Here is a 20,593-nt window from a genome sequence, read left to right as displayed (position 1 = left end):
AGTGGGACAGCAAGCACGTCCCAGGTGGAACCTGGAGACCCAGGTGGCAGCAGTAAATAAGTATCTTGCACATGTGTCAAATGCAGTCCTCAGACACAACCTTACATCTTAGTAGGAGGTCAGAAAGTACCAACAAATATGATATGCTTTTTTTCTACAATAATGTTTCATTGCCAGGATAAGAAGGTCCATTTGAGTCCCCCCCCGCCTCTTAAAAGTAGGTGACAAAGTAGAAACCCAGTAATGAAAATAAAAAGGCAGAGGTGTACGAGCCCCGGCTCAATGAGACGTATCAAGTACACAGCATCCTGGTGTCCTGCGACAGGCGGAACTATCCTAGACACTGTGGGGAGATGACAGGTGCCAGAGAGGAATAAATTCTACTGTGATCACTCGCACTTAACAGTGCGTCAGTCACTGAACGAGGGCGGGGTGAAGGCATCAGGGAGGGTGGCGGAGTTGTAATTCTCTCTAATGAGGGTTGGGAACATACACTCGTGGATGGGACATTTTAAGTAGCTATGTTTATTATTACTGTTTTTCCCCAGCAATCTTGCAAGAGGCAGAAGTGTGACACTGAGCTCTGTGAGACGAGCGTGTAGGTGGGATGGCAAGAGCCCTTCTCCTGATGTGGGCCTCCGCTGGTCACGGGACGGCGGGGTCCACTGCTGGGCCGGGTTTACTCTTTTGCTTCAAGGAAAAGGGTTTCTTGAGGGAACAACTTTACCTCCAATAATGATTTATTTGGGTCCAGCTGGGTTATCTAAAAAAAAAGAGAGAGAGAGAGAAAGAAAACACATATTCAAAAGACTGGAGCAAGCATTGTTTCCTCATGACGCTAAGATCCTGTCCATGCACACTGACCTTGAGCGTACCATGTACTGGCACGAGCATTTTCACAGCTGTACGGCAGCCCTGTACGGCAGGTGTTGTTATTCCCATTTTATAAGCAAGGAAACCAGGGATCAGAGGTCAAGCCTCCTAGTTTAGCCCTGGCTGGCGTAGCTCAGTGGATTGAGCGCGGGCCTGTGAAGCACACGATCGAGGTTTGATTCCCAGTCAGGGCACATGCCTGGGTTGCAGGCCAGTTCCCAGCAGGGGACTCACGAGAGGCAACCATACATTGATACTTCTCTCCTTCCCTTCCCCTCTAAAGATAAATAAATAAAATCTTTAAAAAAAAAGTCTCCTAGTTTAGTGGAAGAACTAGCATTTGACCTCAAGGCATAGGTTCAGAAGACTGGACCACTACCTGTGCAGGTGGAGGTTCCCTGCCTCCTGTACAGCTCAGCTTGGTCAACAGAATGGCTGGAAAAGATGCTAGTTAAACACCTGAGTGGCATTCCTGGTAACCGCTCCTTGGCTAACTGCTGACAGTAGGGAGGGCCCTTTCCCCTTGGTGGGATAAGAACTAAGCCTTTGGGGCTCATCTTTCCCGTAGTAACTGTAGAATGCCCATTCTACTCCGTCCTAAGATGAGTACCTCCCCTGAGGAGCAGAGGCTCCCTCACGAGGCATATCACAATCTCCTTCCGGGGGCATGTGTGAGTGTGCGTGGATGTCTAGTTTGAAAAAAATGAGTCCATGTCATGACATAATTATATTTTAGAAATTAAAAAATAATTCATAATGTGAACTACAGACAGTAAAGCCTGACAAAATCTTGGCTCAGCTGGAATGTGCTGATCATGCAGGGATCCTAAACTAGGTTTAGGACCTCCTAGGCCACGGGCGGGATGTTTTCTGAATTGGACAGTGAGAGAAAAGAACAAAAATGTTCTGTTTAACAAAAGGGATCATGAATTTTATTTTAGATTATTATCATTTTATTGTTATTCTATTATAGTTGCCCCTAATTTCCCCCCTTTGCCCTCCCCCACCCACGCCGCCCCCTGCTCCTGCAGTCAGTTGGCACGCTGTTGTCCATGTCTGTGGGTCATGCATACATGTTCTTTGACTAGTCTTTCCCCCTTCGGTTCACAAGTACCCCTCCTGGCTGCTCATCTCACACCAGTCAGAATGGCCATCGTTAATAAACCAACAACGGCAAATGCGGGTGAGGAAGTAGAGAAAAGGGAGCCCTAGTGCACTGTTGGGGGGAATGCAGACTGGTGCAGCCACTGTGGGAAACAGTATGGAGTTTCCTCAGAAAACTGAAAATGGAGCTGCCTTTTGACCCTGTAATTCTGCTGCTGGGACTATACCCTAAGAATCCCGAATTACCAATTCAAAAGGACTTATGCACCTCTATGTTCATAGCAGTGCTATATACAACAGCCAAGTGCTGGAAACAGCCTAAGTGCCCATCAGTAAATGAGTGGATCAAAAAACTGTGATACATTTACACAATGGAATACTACGCAGCAGAAAGAAAGAACTACTTTTTGTGAAAGCATGAATGGAACTGTAAAGCATTATGCTAAGTGAAATAAGCCAGGTGGTGAAAGACAAATACCACGTGATTTCACCTATAAAAAGAATCTAATGAATAACACAGAACCATGGGCATGGAAACGTGGCACAGGGATCGTGAATTTTAAAACGCTGAGAAATACTGGTTTAGTGGAAAGGACAATGGGTTTTGGAATCAGAAAGATTCTGGTTTAAATCACAGCTGTGTTGGCTATTAGCTTTGTGGCTTTGGAATTAGTATTACTCTTGAAGGACTGATAGAGGATTAAATGAGAAAAATTATATAATTAGCAGTGTTGGACACAGAGCCGGTATTCAATGATGGCTGTCGTGTGTGCGAGCAACTGTAGGGACAGACACAGATAAACGGGCAGCAGTAAGCATGTGTGATGAGAGGCCGGGCAGTGTGCTCTGTTAGACACAGGTGCTCTGGGCCCGTGGACAGACTGAAGCACTTGAGGCAGGCAGTCTAGTCCTCTGCTCAACTCAAGTCACACCTAATAAGATAGCTCTGCCGCCTGGGAGGAGGTTCCTGAGGGCAGAGTGTCACAGGCAGGCTGATGAGCTGAAGGAGGAATACTACCTTCAACTGTATCCAGATGGAAGACTGGTGTGCCCAGGAGGATCATTAAGGAGACACATCCGCCTTTAGAATCTTTTCTGCTTATAAGGAACCTAGAGCAAAGCCGCTCGCTCTACTGGTATCTCTTGGGCTCTGGGCAGATAGGAAGGCAAGGCAGTGGGGAGGGCCCAGCCTGCTGTCTGTCTTCCAATGCACTGGGGGGGGGCAAGCTGCTAGCAAATGTTTACCCATTTCCCCAATTAACGTACAACACTGCACTGCCTTCTGTCAATAAACAGAGCTATGCTGCCTCTGCTTCTGACTTGCTGGCATTTTTTTTGGCCAGCTGCTTCCACCATTGTTCTTAATTAACATGCTAGGGATCTTTCGGCATCTTCTACTTTGTTATTTGTGGTTTGTAAATGATGTGTGCTGGAAGAAACCATAATCGTAACAGTGCCAGAGCTGTGCATACTGGCAGAAAGAGATGCTACAAAGCACAAGAAGCTGGGAGGCTAGAGCCACAGGCCCAAGTTGAACCTGCATGACTTGTCAACAAGCAGGGTTAGAGGGTTCAGAAAACATACCCAGGTTTTACATGGGAAAGCTGTGTCCAGGAGAAGTTAAGTGATTTTCCTTGTCACTTGAAGTTGGAGAGCTGGGATGTGAGGAGGGGGAAACTAAAATTTTTTCAACACCTATTACATGCCAGGCACTTTAAATATGTTATTCCCTTTAATCCCTAGAGCAGCTATGCAGGGTAGCGGGGATGGCACAGTTAAGGCTCACAATGCCACTTATTTACAGCCTCAGTGACAGTAAGGGTTGTCCACGCACCACAATGGTTAGAAAGAGAGACACAAACTTACATTGAAATCTCAGCTCTGTCACTTACTACCTGTATGACCTGGAGGAAGCTATACAACCAGAGAGCCTCAGTTTTCTCACCGGTATGATGGGGACTAATCACAGTTTCTCCTTCATAGGTTGTTTTGATAGTTAAACAAAATAATGTTGGTGAAGCCTCTGGCACAGTGCCCCAGGCAGGAAGTGCTCAGTGGGCGGTAACCATACTGGCTGGAATGTTGCCTTGGGTGGGGGACCTGGTCTGTCTAACCTCAACACTGGAGCTCTTTCTCCAAAACCTCCTGGAGCTCAGGTCTGCACCAGGCTGCTTTTGTATTTCTACTCCAACGCCCAGCAGAAGTGGTCCCTTCTCCCCGACAGCCTGATGCCTCAGTACCTGGAGACCCCCTTCTACAGCTGTGGTGTGCTGTGCCACCATGCGCTGCTTCCCAGCGCTCAGGGCTGTGTTGGGCTGCACATCTAGTGTCCCGGATCATAAGCAATTTTGTTCTCTTAAGGTCATTTCAGACAGGAATTCAAAGTGAACAGGACAATCTCTGTTTTTATTTTCACTTGCCTGGTGTGGACAAAGAGATTGTGGGGAACCTAGTGGGGTGCGGGGCACTGTGCTTCATTCTGGCAAAATAGTGGACATATGTGAAACCATGGTGCTCTGAACCCCATTCAAGAAGGGCGTGGAACATGCCAGGAGGGAGCTCCTGGTAGGGAAGAGCCTAAAAACCATGTTGTCTGAGAAAGAGCTGAAGAGTGGGAGATGTCTCCCTGAGAGAGGGTGCTGAGAAGTGGTGGTTGTCCTGCCACAGGGGCGGGGAGGGGCTGTGTTGGGCCTCTTTGAATATCGGAAGGACTGACCAGTAGGCACAGGAAATGTGTTCTGTGTAGCTCCAGTGAACAGACCTGGAATCAGTGAGGTAAAGCAGCACAGAAGCAGAACTCAGCTGGTCAGAAGGAAGTAAACACAGCAGCAGCTGCTGGTGTGGCTCCCACTGCTTCTCTTTCTTTTACCCCTTTTACTCCTTCCTCCTTCTGCCCTTTATTTTCTTCTTGTTGTTGTTCTTCTCCATCATCATCATCACAGCAACTACCATGTACTGAGTGCCTACCATGTAGCTGGAACCAGGCTGAGCATTTTATGTATATAGTACCTTAACTAGTCCTCAAAACAATGCAGTGGGTGTTGTTATCGCCACTTCACAGTAGAAGATACCACGGCTTATCTCGCCCCAGGCTGCAGACAGAATAAAGTTTCAAACTCAAGGCTGCCTGACTCCAAAGCCCATGATAACCAGAAGGCTTCTGGCCAATATGTCCGCAGGCTGCCTTGGGGCAACGGAGGGGTGGAGAGGATGGGGGAGTGCACTTCCTAGTATCCTTAGAAGCTTCCAGAGGCTTTACTTGAAGAACACGATGATGATGATAAGAAGGCTAACATTTATTGAGCATTTACTTTGTATCAGGCACTTATAAGCACTTTACATTTAAAAATAATTTAATTTTTACAATAACTCTTTGGGGTAGGTTATCTGAGGTTAAGCACAATTATTATTCTTATTTTACAGAAGAAGAAACTGTGACACAAAACAGACTAAGTAACTTGTCCAAGGGCTCAAAGCTAGTAAGGAGCCAGATGTGAATCAAGGCAACCTAGCTCTAAAATCCACGTTTAACTATTAGACTATTCTGCTGGAGGTGTTGCTAATAGCAGGAGACACACAGTGAAAGAAGTTGGATGAGATGAGGTTGTTTCTAACCAAGCTTCCAGGATAAAAAAAATCTTCACTTTAAGAATGGCAAAAGGTGCCCGAGAGCTGGTTGCTGAGGCACTGTCCCCCAAAGCAAAGGGTTGCTGGTTCAAGTCCTGGCCAGGGCACATGCCTGGGTTGTGGGCCAGTCCCCAGTTGGGGGTGTGCAAGAAGCAGCCAGTTGATGTTTCTCCCCCACATCAAAATTTCTCTCCCTTTCTCTTCCCTTTCCCTCTCTCTCTCTAAAAAAAAAAAAAAAAAAAAAAAAGGAATGGCAAAAGGTCAAGGGTCGGAAAAAATCCTGAAATGTTTATAAAATTTGAATACAAAAAACCAATCTGAGCTTGTGTTCTGCCATTTACTTGGGACTTTACTGAATTATTGACTCTAAATCAACAGAGAGCCTTTTGGTCAAGTTGGTGGCATAGGTAAATATGCCTTGCCTCCCTACACAATTGCAACAAAATTACAACTAAATTATAGAACAACCATCACACAGAACCATCAGAAATCAAGTTGAATAGACGTCTGACAACTACAGAATTAAAGAATTCATCCAGACTGGCAGGAGGGGCAGAGATGCAGAATGGGCTGGTCTCATAGCCACATGTTGTAGATAAAGATTTAGAAGAGATGTATTGGGAGTGAGGAGTCCCAGCCCCACACCAGGCCCCCCCAGCCCAAGGTTCCAATGCCAGGAAGATAAGTCCCCATAACTTCTGCCTGCAAAAACCAGTTGGTATTGAGTCAGCAGAAAGAAATTACTGGAGTTCCAAGCAGTTCCTATCAAAGAACCCACACATGAACTTACTCAGACTCACTCCCTCTGAACTCCAGCACTGGGGTAGCAGGCTGAAAGGCACCAGTGGCACACAGGAGGAGCTGAAGTATCTGGCATCAAGGCAAGAGCTCGGGACAGCTTTCTCCCAGACACAAAGGTAAGAAGAGGTTGTTGTCCCTTTTCTGAACCCTCCCCACACAGAGCCACAGAGCCATAGAGCCAGCAGGTGGGTGCCCTATCTGAGATTCCATCAACCTGGCTAACACTGTTGCCCTGGATATCCACTGAGGCTCCATCCACTCAACTTACAGCTGTTAACAGTGGCTTTCCATATGAATAGCTGGTCTTAGCTCAAGCCTCACAACTTCCTAAATCCTTTCAAACAAGCAACAGCTGGCCTCAGTGAGCCACCAGACCTCCTACCTCTTGCTAAATGGCCCCAGAAATGGCACTCCAGCTGCCAGACTAGCTTCACAGCTTGGCTTCACCTGAAAATCTCCAAGCCCAGCACAAGTAGCAGCCACCTCAGACAGCTTTATAGCTCAGGCAGGGTGATTCCAGGTAAAACACAGGTGGGACTCACCTTGGCCTGCACCACCCCAAATACCCCAGGGTCTGTGCACCCAGTGGACAGCTACAGACCACATCGAAGGACCACCACCCTGCCCCTGCATAGCTGATCTTCCATGGAGGGTGGAGGTTGGTGGAGAGTGGTCACAGCTAGTCTTTGCACCCAACTGGCCTGGGTAAATCCCTCTCACTGATCTGCCAATAGCAACCAAGGCTCAATTACAAAAGGAGGGTATACTCAGCCCACATGAAGGGTGCACCTGGTGTACCCAGCTTAGGTGATAGGGGAGGTTGTGCTACTGAACCCTATAGGGCACCTAGTACATTATGCCATACTACCAAGACAGGGAGTCATAGAAGTTCTACCTAATAAACAGAAACAAACAAGGGAGGCTGACAAATGGAGGAGACAAAAAAACATGGCCCAAATGAAAAAACAGATAAAAACTCCAGAAAAAGAGCTAAGCAAAATGGAGAAAAGCATTCTATCAGTTGCAGAGTTCAAAACACTTTATAAGGATGCTCAAGAAACTTAGGACCTTGGCCCTGACTGGTGTAGCTCAGTGGATTGAGTGCGGGCCTACGAACCAGAGGATCGCGGTTCGATTCCCAGTCAGGGCACATGCCTGGGTTGTAGTCCAGTTCCCTGCAGGCCAACTCCCAGCAGGGGACGCACAAAAGGCAACCATACATTGATGTTTCTCTCCCTCTCTCCTTCCTCTCTAAAGATAAATAAGTAAATAAAATCTTTAAAAAAGAAGAAAAAAAAGAAACTTAGGACCTCAACAGCATAAAAAAAATCCCTTTGTCAGAAACAAAGGATATGCTAATTGAAATAAAGAACAACTTACAGGGAAACAATAGTAGAGTGGATAAAGCTGAGAATTACATAAATGATTTGGAACACAAAGAAGCAAAAACCAAACAAATAGCCAATTAGAATAAGAAGAGAAAAGAATCCAAAAAATGAGGACAAGCAGCCTCTGGGACAACTTCAGGCATTCCAACATTCACATCATAGGGCTACCAGAAGGAAAAGAGAAAGAGCAAGAAATTGGAAATGTATTTGAAAAAATAATGAAAGAAAACTTTCTTAATTTGGCAAAGGAAACAGACAGGCCAGGAAGCACAGAATCCCAAACAAGAGGATGCAAAGAGGCCCACCCCAACACATCATTACTAAAATACCAAAAATTAAAGATGAAGAGAGAATCTTAAAAATAGCAAGAGAAAAGCAATCAGTTCCCTATAGGGAAGTTCCCCTAAGACTGTCAGCTGATTTCTCAAAAGAAACTTTGCAGGTTAGAAGGAATTGGCAAGAAATATTCAAAGTCATGAAAAGCAAGGACCTACAGCCAAGATTGCTCTATCCAGCAAAGATATGATTTAGAATCAAAGGATAAAGAGCTCCCCAGAGAAGAAAAAAACTAAAGGAGTTCATTATCACCAAATCATTATTATATGAAATGTTAAAAGGACTTATTTAAGAAAAAGAAGATAAAAATATGAACAATAAAATGGCAATACATACCTCTATCAACAATTGAATCTAAAAAAACAAACTAAGCAAACAAAGAACAGAGACAGAATCATGGATACAGAGTGTCTTGATGGTTGTCAGATGGGAGGGAGGTATAGGGGAATGGGTGAAGAGATGATGGGATTAAGAAGTACAAATAGGTAGTTACAGAATAGCCATGGGGATGTAAAGTGCAGTACAGGAAAATGAAGTAGCTGAAGAACTTATACCCATGACCCATGGACAGGAACAATGGTGTGGGGGGTACTGGGTGGAGGGGGGCAAAAGGAGAAAAACTTGGACAACTACAATAGCATAATCAATAAAATATAATTAAATAAAGAGAGAGAAATAAATCAGCAGAGAAACCCATCTTTGGGCCTTCTTGGGGGAGGAGAGGTAGTTTCAGATAAAAGGTATGGCCTGACTTTGTCTACATTAGAAAAAAAAATTCAACCATCTTGACATTTTATTCATTATTATTAGGAAACCTGTTTGGACAGATTTTATCACTAAATTAATAATGCCCAATCATCCAACTCCTTCATTTTACAGGTGGGCAGTTGAGGCTCAGAGAGGTCAAGTCACTTGGCCCATGCCACACAGGTGGTGAGGTGCAGATGCAGTGCTCTGCCCCAGAGTTTCTAACTTCTGTTTCGGAATTCTTTCTGGCCATGTCATTCTGCTTCTCACTTTTTTTAACACTTGAGCATACATATCATACTACTAGTAGACTGGGAGCTACTTGAGGGCAGGAACTGAGTAATATTAAACATGACAGTAGCAGCAATATATACATAATACTTCATAGTTTGCAAGATATTTATACAACCATTAATTCATAATCATGTAAACTGGGTATTATCAATCCTTTTAATTTTCTTTAACTTTGCCAAGGAAATGTAGTTGAATAAGGGAGAGTCTGGATCTATTATTTTCCTATTTAGAATGCTAAGTTCAACAAATGGAGTTGGAAAAACTGAGCACCCATATGCAAATAAGTGAATCTAGATGCATACCTTACACCCTTTATAAAAATTAACTCAAAATGTCAAACATAAAAGTATGATATTCCTAGAAGACAATCTATGGGAAAAAAGTCTAAATGACCTTGGAGATGGTAATGACTTTTTAGATACAACAACAAAGGCCCAATCCATGAAAGAAATAATTGATAAAGTGAATTTCATTAAAATTAAAAACTTCTGCTCTGGAAAAGACACTGTCAAGAGAAGGAGAGACACTGTTAACAGACTGGGGTAAAATATGTGCAAAAGGCTTATTTGATAAAGAACTATTATCCAAAATACACAAAAAACTCTTTAAAACTCAATAATAAGAAAACAACCCAATTATAAAGTGGGCCAAAGACCTCACCAAGGCCTTTGGTAAAGGACACCTCACCAAAGATATGCAGATGACAAATAAGCGCATGAAAAGATATTCCACCTTATATGCCACTAGAAAATGCTAATTAAAACTGAGATACTACTACAAATCTATTAGCATGGCCCAAACCCAGAACACTGACAAATGGTGGAGAAGGTGTGCAGCAACAAGAACTCTCCTGCGTTGCTGCTGGGGATGCACAATGGCACCGCTACTTTGGAAGACAGTTTGGTGGATTCTTAAAAAAGAATCATATTCCTACAGGATAACCCAGTAGTCACACTTCTTGGTACTTACCCAAGTACGAAGTACTTGTAGAAGCTAAAAGCATATGTTCACACAAAAACCTTCACACAGATGTTTATAGCACCTTTATACATAACTGCCAAAATCTGAAAGCCACCAAGATGTTGCTAACAAGAAATGAGCTATCAAGCCATGAAAAGACATGGAGGAATCTTAAATGTGTATTACTAAGTGAAGAAAGCTGATCTGAAAAGGCTATATACTATATGATTCCAACATTCTGGAAAAGGTAAAACTGGGGAATAGTAAAAAAAAAATCACTAGTTGTCAGGGGTTTGCGAGGGGGAGAAATGAACAGGCAGAGCACAGAGGATTTTAGGGCAGTGAAAATAGTCTGCACGGTATTTTAATGATAGGTATATGTCGTTACATATTTGTCCAAACCCACTGAATATACAACACCAAGAGTGAACCTTAATGTCAACTATGATTATAATGTCTGTGCAGGTTCACGGATCGTTCTGAGGGGGGCTATTGGTAAGGGGGGTATGTCTGTGGGGGACAGGGGTTATATGAGAGCTCTTTGTACTTTCTGCTCACTACTGCTGTGACCTAAAGCTGCTCTAAAACACCAGTCTTTAAATACACACCAGGTTGGATTTTTTTCAGGTTCTTGATGTACTTTAATAGTTTATGGGGGTAATGAACTGCAGTAGTACTTGGAAATCATTCTTTGGGAATCAGCCTCACTCTGTAGAGGAGGAAACCAGACCCAGAGACTGGCTTCACACACAGCATAACTGGCAGAGGCAGAGCCAGAACCCAAGTCTTCTGAGCTGCTGCTTCATCATTTCCATTGTAACTGCCCCGTCTCCCACAAGTGGCCTAACAGGGTTATCTCTCACTCCATGAGATACAGACTTCAGGTTCAGTGTGTGAAATTGGGAAGCAATAAACCAATGGTTTCTCAAAATGCATTCTTGCTTTTAGAGTAAAATTTGCATTTCAGAAAGTTCCAGTATCTACCATATGATCTCACCTCTAACAGGAAGCTAAACAACAAAGCAAACAAGCAAGCAAAATATAACCAAAGACACTGAAATAGAGAACAGGCTGACAGTGACCAGAGGGAAGAGGGGAGGGAATTTCAGGGGAAATAGGGGAGGGATTTAGAGGAACATATTTAAAGGATACATGGACAACAAATAAGAAGGGTGGAAATGGGAGGGAGGGGGGAGCACAGGGGGTGGGATGGGATGGGAGTAATTGACAGAAAACTGTACTTGAAAAATAATTAAAAAAAAAATCTTAAAAACAAAAAAGAAAGAAAAGCTCTGTTCTCACATTTTCTCTAGTAAAATGTTCCCCTCTGGTGACCAACACAATCACTTTCTGGAGTGCATGCTGGCAGCACTGTGAGCAGAGGGAGTCCTGCACAAGTGACCCCCAGAAGCAGCCCTTTGCCACACTGGCAGAAAACTCACAAGCCTTTTGTAGCCCACACAGACAACAAACACTACACTACCATCCATAACCCTTCCTTCTCCACCCTGCCCCCACGTGAACCACCACCAGGCCCCATCCTCTACCTCCGAAGCAGACCATGCAAACCACAACAGACCTCCCCAAGCACAGGGAAACCCACCCCTACAGTTGTGCACCATCTCCTTTTGCAAAATTTCCCTCACCTGTCAGACCTCAGCAAGCTCTCCCTTCTCCACATTCCTGTGTGCTGACTGCCAAGACGGTGCGCTACCTAATGTCAGGATGTAAAGGGCCAGAATGTATAGGTTCCAATTCTGGTTCTTGTGGTGCAACTTTTGGACAAGTCACTTTCCTTCTGTAAGCTTTAGTTTACATTTTTAAAAGTGCGGTGAATGATTCAATGGAGTCAACTGGGCTATAGTTGGTCTTGGAAAAAGAGACACCTGGGTTCAAATTCCAGCTCTTAGCCACGTCAGTAAAATGCTTAGAGCTCCGGTTTCCTTTTCCACTGGGTGAAGGGGTTAACATGGCCATCACAGAGCCTGTCACATGGAAGCTATTATGATTCAATGCCTTCTTTATGTCTTGTAGATGTCACCTGTATGGTGTGAGCCCCCCAGTGACTGGAATGGTCAAAGTATGGTCTAGGGAAGGAGTCTGGGGTTGAATTCCCACTGCTCTAACCTCCTAGTTCTCTAGTAACCATGGGCAAGTCACTGGACCTTCTGGTTCATTGTTTCTTTACTTACAAAGTTGAGACTTTCCTTTCTCTTTTCTGCAGCCAACGTGCCCTCCTGCTACAAGGTCCGAGGGGCCTGCAGTGTCCAGCTATGCCAAGACTAGATGAGCAACTCTCTAATTTAGGGGAAAAGAATACACTGGCAAGCCCCTTGGCTGAAGACCACAAGCCACAATCTCTGATCAACCTTTTCAATGACAAGGGTGATATTTTTATCCCGACCTGAGTCCTATGTCTATCTTTCCATTGGTCTTGCCTTTCTGTTAGTCTTGAACTAGCTAAGTGAGAGGATTATTATTAATGGCCTTTAAAACTCCAGGTTCCCCAAAGCACTAAGCAAGTGCTTAACAATTATGATTTGATGTAATTTAACACAGGACTAGAGCTTTCTTTTTCTCAAAGTCTGTTTGGCCTTGATTAGAAGGTGACAGAGTCCCCCAGTCAGAACATAAATCAATTCAAAAATAAATTTCTAATCTGTAACATAAAGCTACAACAAAGCTTATTCTTAAAGAGATGCTTTTTTAAACCCAAGTTATCTGAACACAAAATGAATGTGCTAATAATCTTTCTGAAGAATGAGCACATAATAATAATGACTCTTATTTTACAGCTTTCAAAGCACTTTCCCATATAGAACCTAAACTTCAGAGCTATCCTAGGAGAGTGGGCTGATCTATCCTCATTTTTACAAATGCGAACATCGAAGCTCAAATAAGAACATTATTTACACACAGTCACACAACTAGAAACTGGTGGGGTGCACATCTGACCGCAGGTCTTTTCACTTCAGATCTGAGACCTTCCCACTCTATGAGGCAGCACAAAGGCTACACAGATGAAGTCCCAGGTTACAGTGAGGCTGAATATATCTGCTTTTGACTTTGTTCAAAATTAGCATTTACACTGAACTTGAGGAAACACGAATCTTCCTGGTGTGTTATGAGTAAACTAGTATGTTAGTACTCCATTAGAAAAACATGCATATTAGATATCGCACGTTTAAAAAGTAATTAATTATTAATGTCATACTACCAAAAAGTTACTACTTATTTGACACTTCATAAGTGCCAAGCACGTACTAGTTGTTCTCTATATATTATCTAATTAAATAGTCACAGTGCTTCCCAGGTAAGTACTCCTATTATTCCTGTTTTATAGATGAATTCTCTGAGACCAAAAATTATCAAGGGACTTGCTAGGAAAGATGAGGCCAGAATTTGCCCTGGTTTGGAAGCTTCTAGTCTGTTTTCCAGCACTGCTCTTCACTGCCTCTTACCTCCAATTCTTCCTTTAAACGGGACAGTTAATGCGAGGGACAGTTAACGCGACTAGCTGGCTTTCCCTTGGGCATAAAGAAAGCAGGCACTCTGTAGCCCTGTTGTCACATAAGCTTTGTTGTTCCCCAGGGGCTATCTTTTGTTACTGTCACCTTGGTCCTAATTGCTAATTACTCATTTTCTTTAAACACATTTTGATGAACTGGAAATCCCTAAAGAGGGAAGTTACACCCACAAAGTATCAGAGGGAGAGTTTAAGAGCTGAACTGCTTGCTGGTCATGTGCTGATTAGGGTGTGAAAGTCTTTTGTAACAGTAAAGTCATTTGCAAACATAAAGGGTTACTACCATCATCACCATCGTTGTCATCAGTTGTAGCTCCTAGCAAATTCTAGATTTGCTACAGTTGGTAATGCAACCTCAAAAGGAACTTCCGATCTGGAAGGGTCCACAATGGGACTAATTCATGACTATTTCCACCCCAGCTTTCCGTGCAGTTTCTGGACCAATGTCTCATTGGATCGTAGGAAAGAAGGGGCACTGGGATGAGGGTCTCCAGGAGAGAGATGCTCCATTATGGACAGAGTGAGGTTGGGTGGGCTTCTGTGGCTGCACAGCATAGACAGCCTACAGTGCATTTTCTTTTCTGGACTTTTTTGTTTTAAGATGGGAAGACGACAGAGTGAATGAAAAGTTAAAGGAAGATCAAATAAGAGAAGACTAAGGTGACCAAGAAATGGAAATTGTATCTTGTATGCTGCCCTATCTGTTTTTCATTTTTATCACATTATAATAATGACTAACAACAAGTAACATTCATTGGGAGCTTACTAGGTGCTAATTGTTCTAAGTGATTTATAATCATTACAAAATCTTATGAAGGAGGTACTACTGCCTTTATTTTTAAAGTGAAGAATAGAAGCTCAGACAGTTTCTATAACTTGCCCAAGATTGTATGCAGGAAGTAGCAGAGTGAAGATTTAAAACTAGGTCTGAAAGTGTTCTTCACCACCACCCTAGGTAATTTGGGTGCTGTCGTCATGCAGTAAACTATTTACTCTGAGTCTCCTGCTTGAAAGGATGCTCCCCTTAATCCAACTGAAGTACGTGTCTCCCCATAAGAGACTACATCACTACCTTAGGCAGTAGGGCAAATTTCACCCAACTAGCTCCTCAATTATCACAGACCCAGGGACTATTAGAGCTAGAGGGTTTTTAAAAGAGGTCACTTCTGTAACAGATGGGGACAGGAAAGCCCAGTCAGTGGGAAGAATTTACCCAAGGTTACTGAGCATTCACGGCAGATCTGGGACCAAATCTGGATTCTTCATTCCCAGTTTGTGCCTTTAGATGACTATTTAAGGAAGACACCAACTCTAAAGTGTTACTAATGTCAAAATGACTTTAAACTCGGCACACTGTCAGGGGACCCTAAACACCAAATAAAATATGTGACCTCTCCTTGCACTGCTATCCCTGATGGTGGCTTTGGTTACTATGCTATTAAACAACAATGTTAGTGGAGAAGGCCCAAAGGGAATAGCGGGGCTTCTAACAAGAGGGAAGGGTTGGGGTGGGAAGATCCAAGTCTGTAAGAGTGAACATAGAAAGATTGAAAACAGGCTTGTCTCCTCATCCCGTGAAGCCAGTTCTCAAGATTAGTCCCTTTTGGGGCCTGGAAGACAGAATTTCAAGTAAATAAAATGAAGTCCTGTTTTACAGAGTGGTTTACAAGCTCACTGTCCCCGGAAGCTTAATAAATAGGGTATGGGCAAATTCATGAATGAGGACTCTGCAGTGTGGCAACACGCTGGCTCCCTACCCCCTGGGGCAGCCACAATCCTCAGGGCGGGGTTGTCTCTGTCCCTGAGCAACCTAGGATGGTTATTCCAATGAGGCACAAAAACATTTTCAATGTGTGCAGTGGTTTGAAAAAGGCTGGGAAGCACTGATTTAGGGGACATGCCTCACTTTCAGAGGCTGATATCATGGAAGGCTGCCAGGTTCTTGTATGAAAGGTTCCTAGGATGCCTCTGATAAAAGACTGGTCCACAACACTAACCCCTGTGTTTGGAGAGAAACCCACTAACTGATTAGGTTTAGAACTGCTATCTCAGCTTAAAAACCTGAGCAACCCTGATTATTTTTGCCCAGACTGCCACCACTAGGCGTGGATTAAGTCCTAATTGGGAGGCAGTAAGAAAGAGCACTGGTGGGTTTTGAATTCCAGTTCTACACGCATGCTCTTGAGTAAGTTGTTTAACCTCCGAAAACCCACACTTTTCATCTGCAAGCTGGTGACGACATCACCCAACAAACTAATAGGCTCTGAGAGACCGCTTCTCTCTAGGTCTCTCCTTGAACAAAATATCTGATTCTACTTAAAATTCTTCAATGGTTCTACAGGGCAACAGGATAGGTCCCTTTTGCTTTGGCCTCGTTTTCCCATTTGTAAGTGGGTGATGTTTCTGGCAACACACATAGCACACCCATAGTGGAAAACAAGGCTGAAAAGACAGTTTGGAGACAGATCTTGAAGGGCTTGAAAGCCTTATTAAATTTAAACTCCCTGGCTTCAGAGTGATCTGGAGTGGCAGGGCTCGAGGTCCTCTTCAGGCAGAGTGGCTGGGGACAGCGAGCATTTTGAAAGCAGTTGAATGCTCAGGCGGGGCCCCAGAGCTGGTGTGTGTGTGACTCTGCACACAAACACCACTCAAGAGCTGGAGCTTTGAACGGGAGTTAAAAGAGTTGAGTCCCTAACGACATACAAAAGACTTGCCGGTGTGATTTATTCTGATGTATTTACTTATCCAATTACCAAAACAGCAGGAGATCATTAAATTTTCTAGTTACCAGATGCAGCACGTTCAATATCTTAAATGTTACCAAGGCTCTCTCTGAGCTATTTTCATATTACATTTCATCTGCCCCAAAGCTTATGAAACTGGAAGGCAAGATTCATGAACAGAGCAGGTGTTTTCTTTGAAGGCTGGTCCAGCGGGCACCTGTACAATACCAAACTTAGAGCTGAAACTCCCAAACTCTCTCCTGGATTTACAGAAAAATACCATGATGAGAAACATCTTCTCTTTGGGAGAGAAGATGCTAGGAATGTGGTACTTGAAGGTGGCTGGAGATAAGTATTTTATTGGGCCAGACTTTTCTGCAGGCTCATTTTCTATCACTTCGGTCCCCATGTCCAAAGAGGGCTGGGGCTCAGAGGAGGGAAGGGAATACATACCCCCCGAGGGACTACCTGTGTGATCCTGAACTACTGCTTTGGAGCAACTAAGAGACAGGAGCTGTGCGTTTCCTGTTTATTTCCAGATTCTAGCAAAGAACCTGGTATATTATACACTCTCAATAAATGCTTGTTGAATAAATGATCAGGGAATGTTTGGTTACTACTGAACATTGAAAAATACAGAGCAAGCCTTTATTAACAACATTTGAAAAGTTAAGTGGCAAAATAGATGTTTACTCTATTTTCTTTTGAAAAATATACTCCATATAAGTGATACTTGAGCCTAAACTTTTGGAAAGGGTGGTCAAGACGTGGCCCCACCAGTCTTCCTCTAAATACTGTCCCCACACAGACCTTATGCTGCAGCGGACGAGAGCAGTTTGCTATTCCTCAAATATGCCTGGTCCTTTTCCTACCTGAATCTTTGTTTCCACTGTTTCTCCTAATGGATTGTCCTCTATCCACTGTTGTAAATTTACATTGTATATCCTTCAAGGCTCAGCTCCAATGCTACTTCATCCAAAAAAAAAAAACCAGGACTAAGTGACAGAGCCTAAATTAATCTCTTTCTCCTGTTCCTTGTAACCGAGGTAATCTTAAGTGGTATCTTCTCCGATTCACTGGGCCATGGGCTCCCGCAACACAGGGGCCCTGTATGTTCACTGTGGTCTCTCCCTGGCCAGGCAAGGCATCCCACTCCTGTAGGATCTAACTCAAAGGTCAGCTACAGTCTTGCCCTGAGTTACCTGTCTGCTATACCTGTCAGGTTATTTTGTAATTCTTTGTAAGTCTCTGAGGCTGTCTCTCAGGTTGAATTCTGAGGGCACAGAATGAGGTCTCACTGGCTATCTATCCCAGAGCCTAGTCCACTGCTGGAAACAGTGGGAATTCAGCAGGTGTTTGCTGAAGGTGGGTGTTTACTGACCCACTGAATGAGTGACTGAGTGGAGGCCCCCCACTCCTCGCCAGGCCCTCCCCCAAGCCAAAGAAAGGGAGTCAAAAGGAGCTGGATCCACAGAACCCTTCCCCTAGCCTCACCCCGACAGCACACAGAACTGCTACCGTGAGCGGGCCACCCGACAGGGCCCCTGGCTCTGGAAGGGCTCTCTGGCCCCTCCCTCAGTCAGTCCTGCTGCGCAGACATAGGGAGTGACAGTAAGTTTGCAGCAGTTGCTCTTTCAGAAGGGACAGATTTTTCCCTACTTAAACTGCTGTTGGAATTGGCTAATTAGAAGGATTTAAACAATCTTAATACTCCAAACAGAGAAAACTGGTTCTGAATTATTAAGCAACATTTTCAGTGCATCTGAATAACCTTAAGTGACTTAGCTGCCACCTGATCCTAAGCTCTGGCTCAGATAAATAAATGTGAAATATTGTCAAAGCTCCAGCTTATAGGAGCCTCCAGCTACAGTAAATAAAGCTTAAGTCCCCATAAACTGCCTGGGACAGAGACCTTCTCCTACAGAGAAGATGATCTTAAATAAAGCCAGTAGGGCCACAAAGCCAGTGGCTGCGTTCTGGTTTCCAGAAGAGGGTTGTCAGTGGGGCAGGTACTTTCTGTGTCCAGGTCATTTAATCACAGAATCACACACTTAATCTCTTCATATTTCAGAAGAGGAAAATAAGACCAAGAGAAGTACATACCTTGCGTGAGATCACAAAACAAATGGCTGGAAGAATCAAAACTCTGTCTCAGGGTGCCTGGTCTCACCTTAGTCCCCTCCCCAATATTCATATTCCTCTGAGAATGTCCTGCTGGAGGCAGAGGCTGCCAACTAACTGGCTGTTAAAAAACACCTGAAAATTTTAACCAGCAGGGTGACTTCTAGAGTTCAAATTCCAGAATCCATGGTTTCCCCTCTGGCCCCGGCTTTGGAGTTTTCTTCCATGACGATGGGGTAAGGGGAGTGGTGGGGGTGGGGGTGTGTGATGATAGTGGGAGGGAGAAGAGGCAGGAAACAAGGAAAGTGAAAGTGAATGCCACTATAATGGGGTCCCTCTCTTGCCTACCCTCAAGCCATGAGGATACTGTGAGTTTCTGCCTGGCGAGATGAAAAATGTGGAAAACAAACACAATGATGCATGAATAGGTAGGGATACTTTTCCCCTCTCATCTACTTACTAAACAAGTATTTCCTGAGTGTTTACTATGACCAGAAGCTGTGCCAGACACTGGGAAACCAAAGTGAACAGGCACTATCTCTGTCCTCAAGGCGTGTAGAGCCCAGGGCAGGATGCAGACAGGAACGGGACCCGCTGCGATGCAGAACAGCAAAGGGCTACAAGAGGGAAGAGGATGGCAGAGGGGCATGAGGAAGGTAAAACACCTAACTGTGCCTTACGGTTTCAATCAGCTCCATGCTTTCTCTTTCTTCAACATCTCATTCTAAAGTGCACAAGTCTTTCTTTCAATGTAACCATTTTACAGACTTACACTTTCATAAATAATAAACCAATATTAGTTGTTTACTATGTGGCAGGCATTGTACTCAGATGAATTAGACATACCAGTAATCCCAAATAACTTCAGATTCGATCTGTACAAGTACAATTCTTTGTCTTTTTGTTTACAAAATGTGTATCTTAACCTTCATGTTGTGGCTGTTGTACGTTTGGACCAACCATTTCTACTTCTGGTATCCTTCGATTTCCCTACACCTTGATCAAGTTACTTTCCTTCTTTGCATCCTGGTTTTTTAAATCTATAAAATAGGGGTCTTTTCTAGTTCTCACAGTCTAATATTCATGCATAAGGAGGTCCTATTCACACTTACATACAGCCAACAAGAGGAAGTGAAATAAATGTGAAAATGTCAAGGGTATCTTCAGGTTTGGGACTCAGTCGCAGACATTAAGCGCTGGTTCTGGGTGAGCAGCAGGTGTGGTCTGGGTGAAGGGGGCTGGGGCTGGCCCTGCAGCAAGGCCCAGGGGGTCTGGCATGTCCCTGCACCTGCTGACGTACTCTGGAACTTCAGCACTGGCTTTGAAAATTACAAGGAGTCTCTAGAAAAGGTTAATCTGCACATATACACGTTTGCAGTTGTTTGTATTTACAATGGGGTTATTATACAGACTTTAAGTGAGCAAAGCTTGCCTGCAGAAGTACCTGGAATACTGAGCGCAGAACTAATGATTTTTTTATTTATGGCTGAATGCAGTCAGATTGGATTGTATGTACAGCCTTCAAAAGTTTATTTGATTTTTCACACAGCATTCTGAATAGTACAATGCTATATAAACACTTTATAAAAATTAAGTTCTAGGGGAAAGTAAATAATTTTATAAAGGTTTAAATACATCAACATGCCTACATATAATCAGTCACTGTCACTCCATCTTCCATTCATCTTACAGGGAAAGGACCTGGGTCTGGGGAATCAAATACTGGTGTTGATATTTATTGTATAATGTTGAGAAATTGAGCTCTCCTAGGCTTCTGTGTCTACATCTGTAAAATGGGATGATAGCTATCATTCAGAGAACTAATATGCTTGATCATGCATTTAACAGGTGTAACAATAAATGGCTTTATTCACTGTCATCAACCCCTACCACCCCAAGTTCTTCGTAAATAACTTAGAAAGGGGTAGAGGCAGATTCCACTAAGACTCTGAATTCCACTCAGCTACCAAGAAATGACTGTAATCACCTCAAGCATATTTTAAAAACTCCTGTGTATACTTTGATCCGGCCAGGGGCATACAATAATGGGTTTTCTCATGTAATACCACCTTTCCCTCAGTACCTCTGTGGCA

General features: G+C 43.7%; 1 protein-coding gene across 1 annotated transcript in view; it reads right to left on the bottom strand.

Annotated features, from left to right (window-relative positions):
• Window positions 1-509: 509 nt before the first annotated feature.
• The window catches only part of FAF1 (Fas associated factor 1), a 432,339-nt gene continuing 412,255 nt past the window's right edge, over window positions 510-20,593 (bottom strand). The window contains exon 19 of the mRNA XM_037043313.1: window positions 510-763. Within this exon, the coding sequence (XP_036899208.1) occupies window positions 680-763 (84 nt within the window). The 3' untranslated portion in view covers window positions 510-679. The remainder of the gene's footprint in view (window positions 764-20,593) is intronic.

Source organism: Sturnira hondurensis, unplaced genomic scaffold (genome assembly GCF_014824575.4).
Source record: "Sturnira hondurensis isolate 20B ecotype Veracruz unplaced genomic scaffold, ASM1482457v3 Scaffold0004068, whole genome shotgun sequence".
In the NCBI taxonomy this organism is placed as follows: Eukaryota; Metazoa; Chordata; class Mammalia; order Chiroptera; family Phyllostomidae; genus Sturnira; species Sturnira hondurensis.
This window is presented reverse-complemented; position numbering and strand designations above follow the sequence as displayed.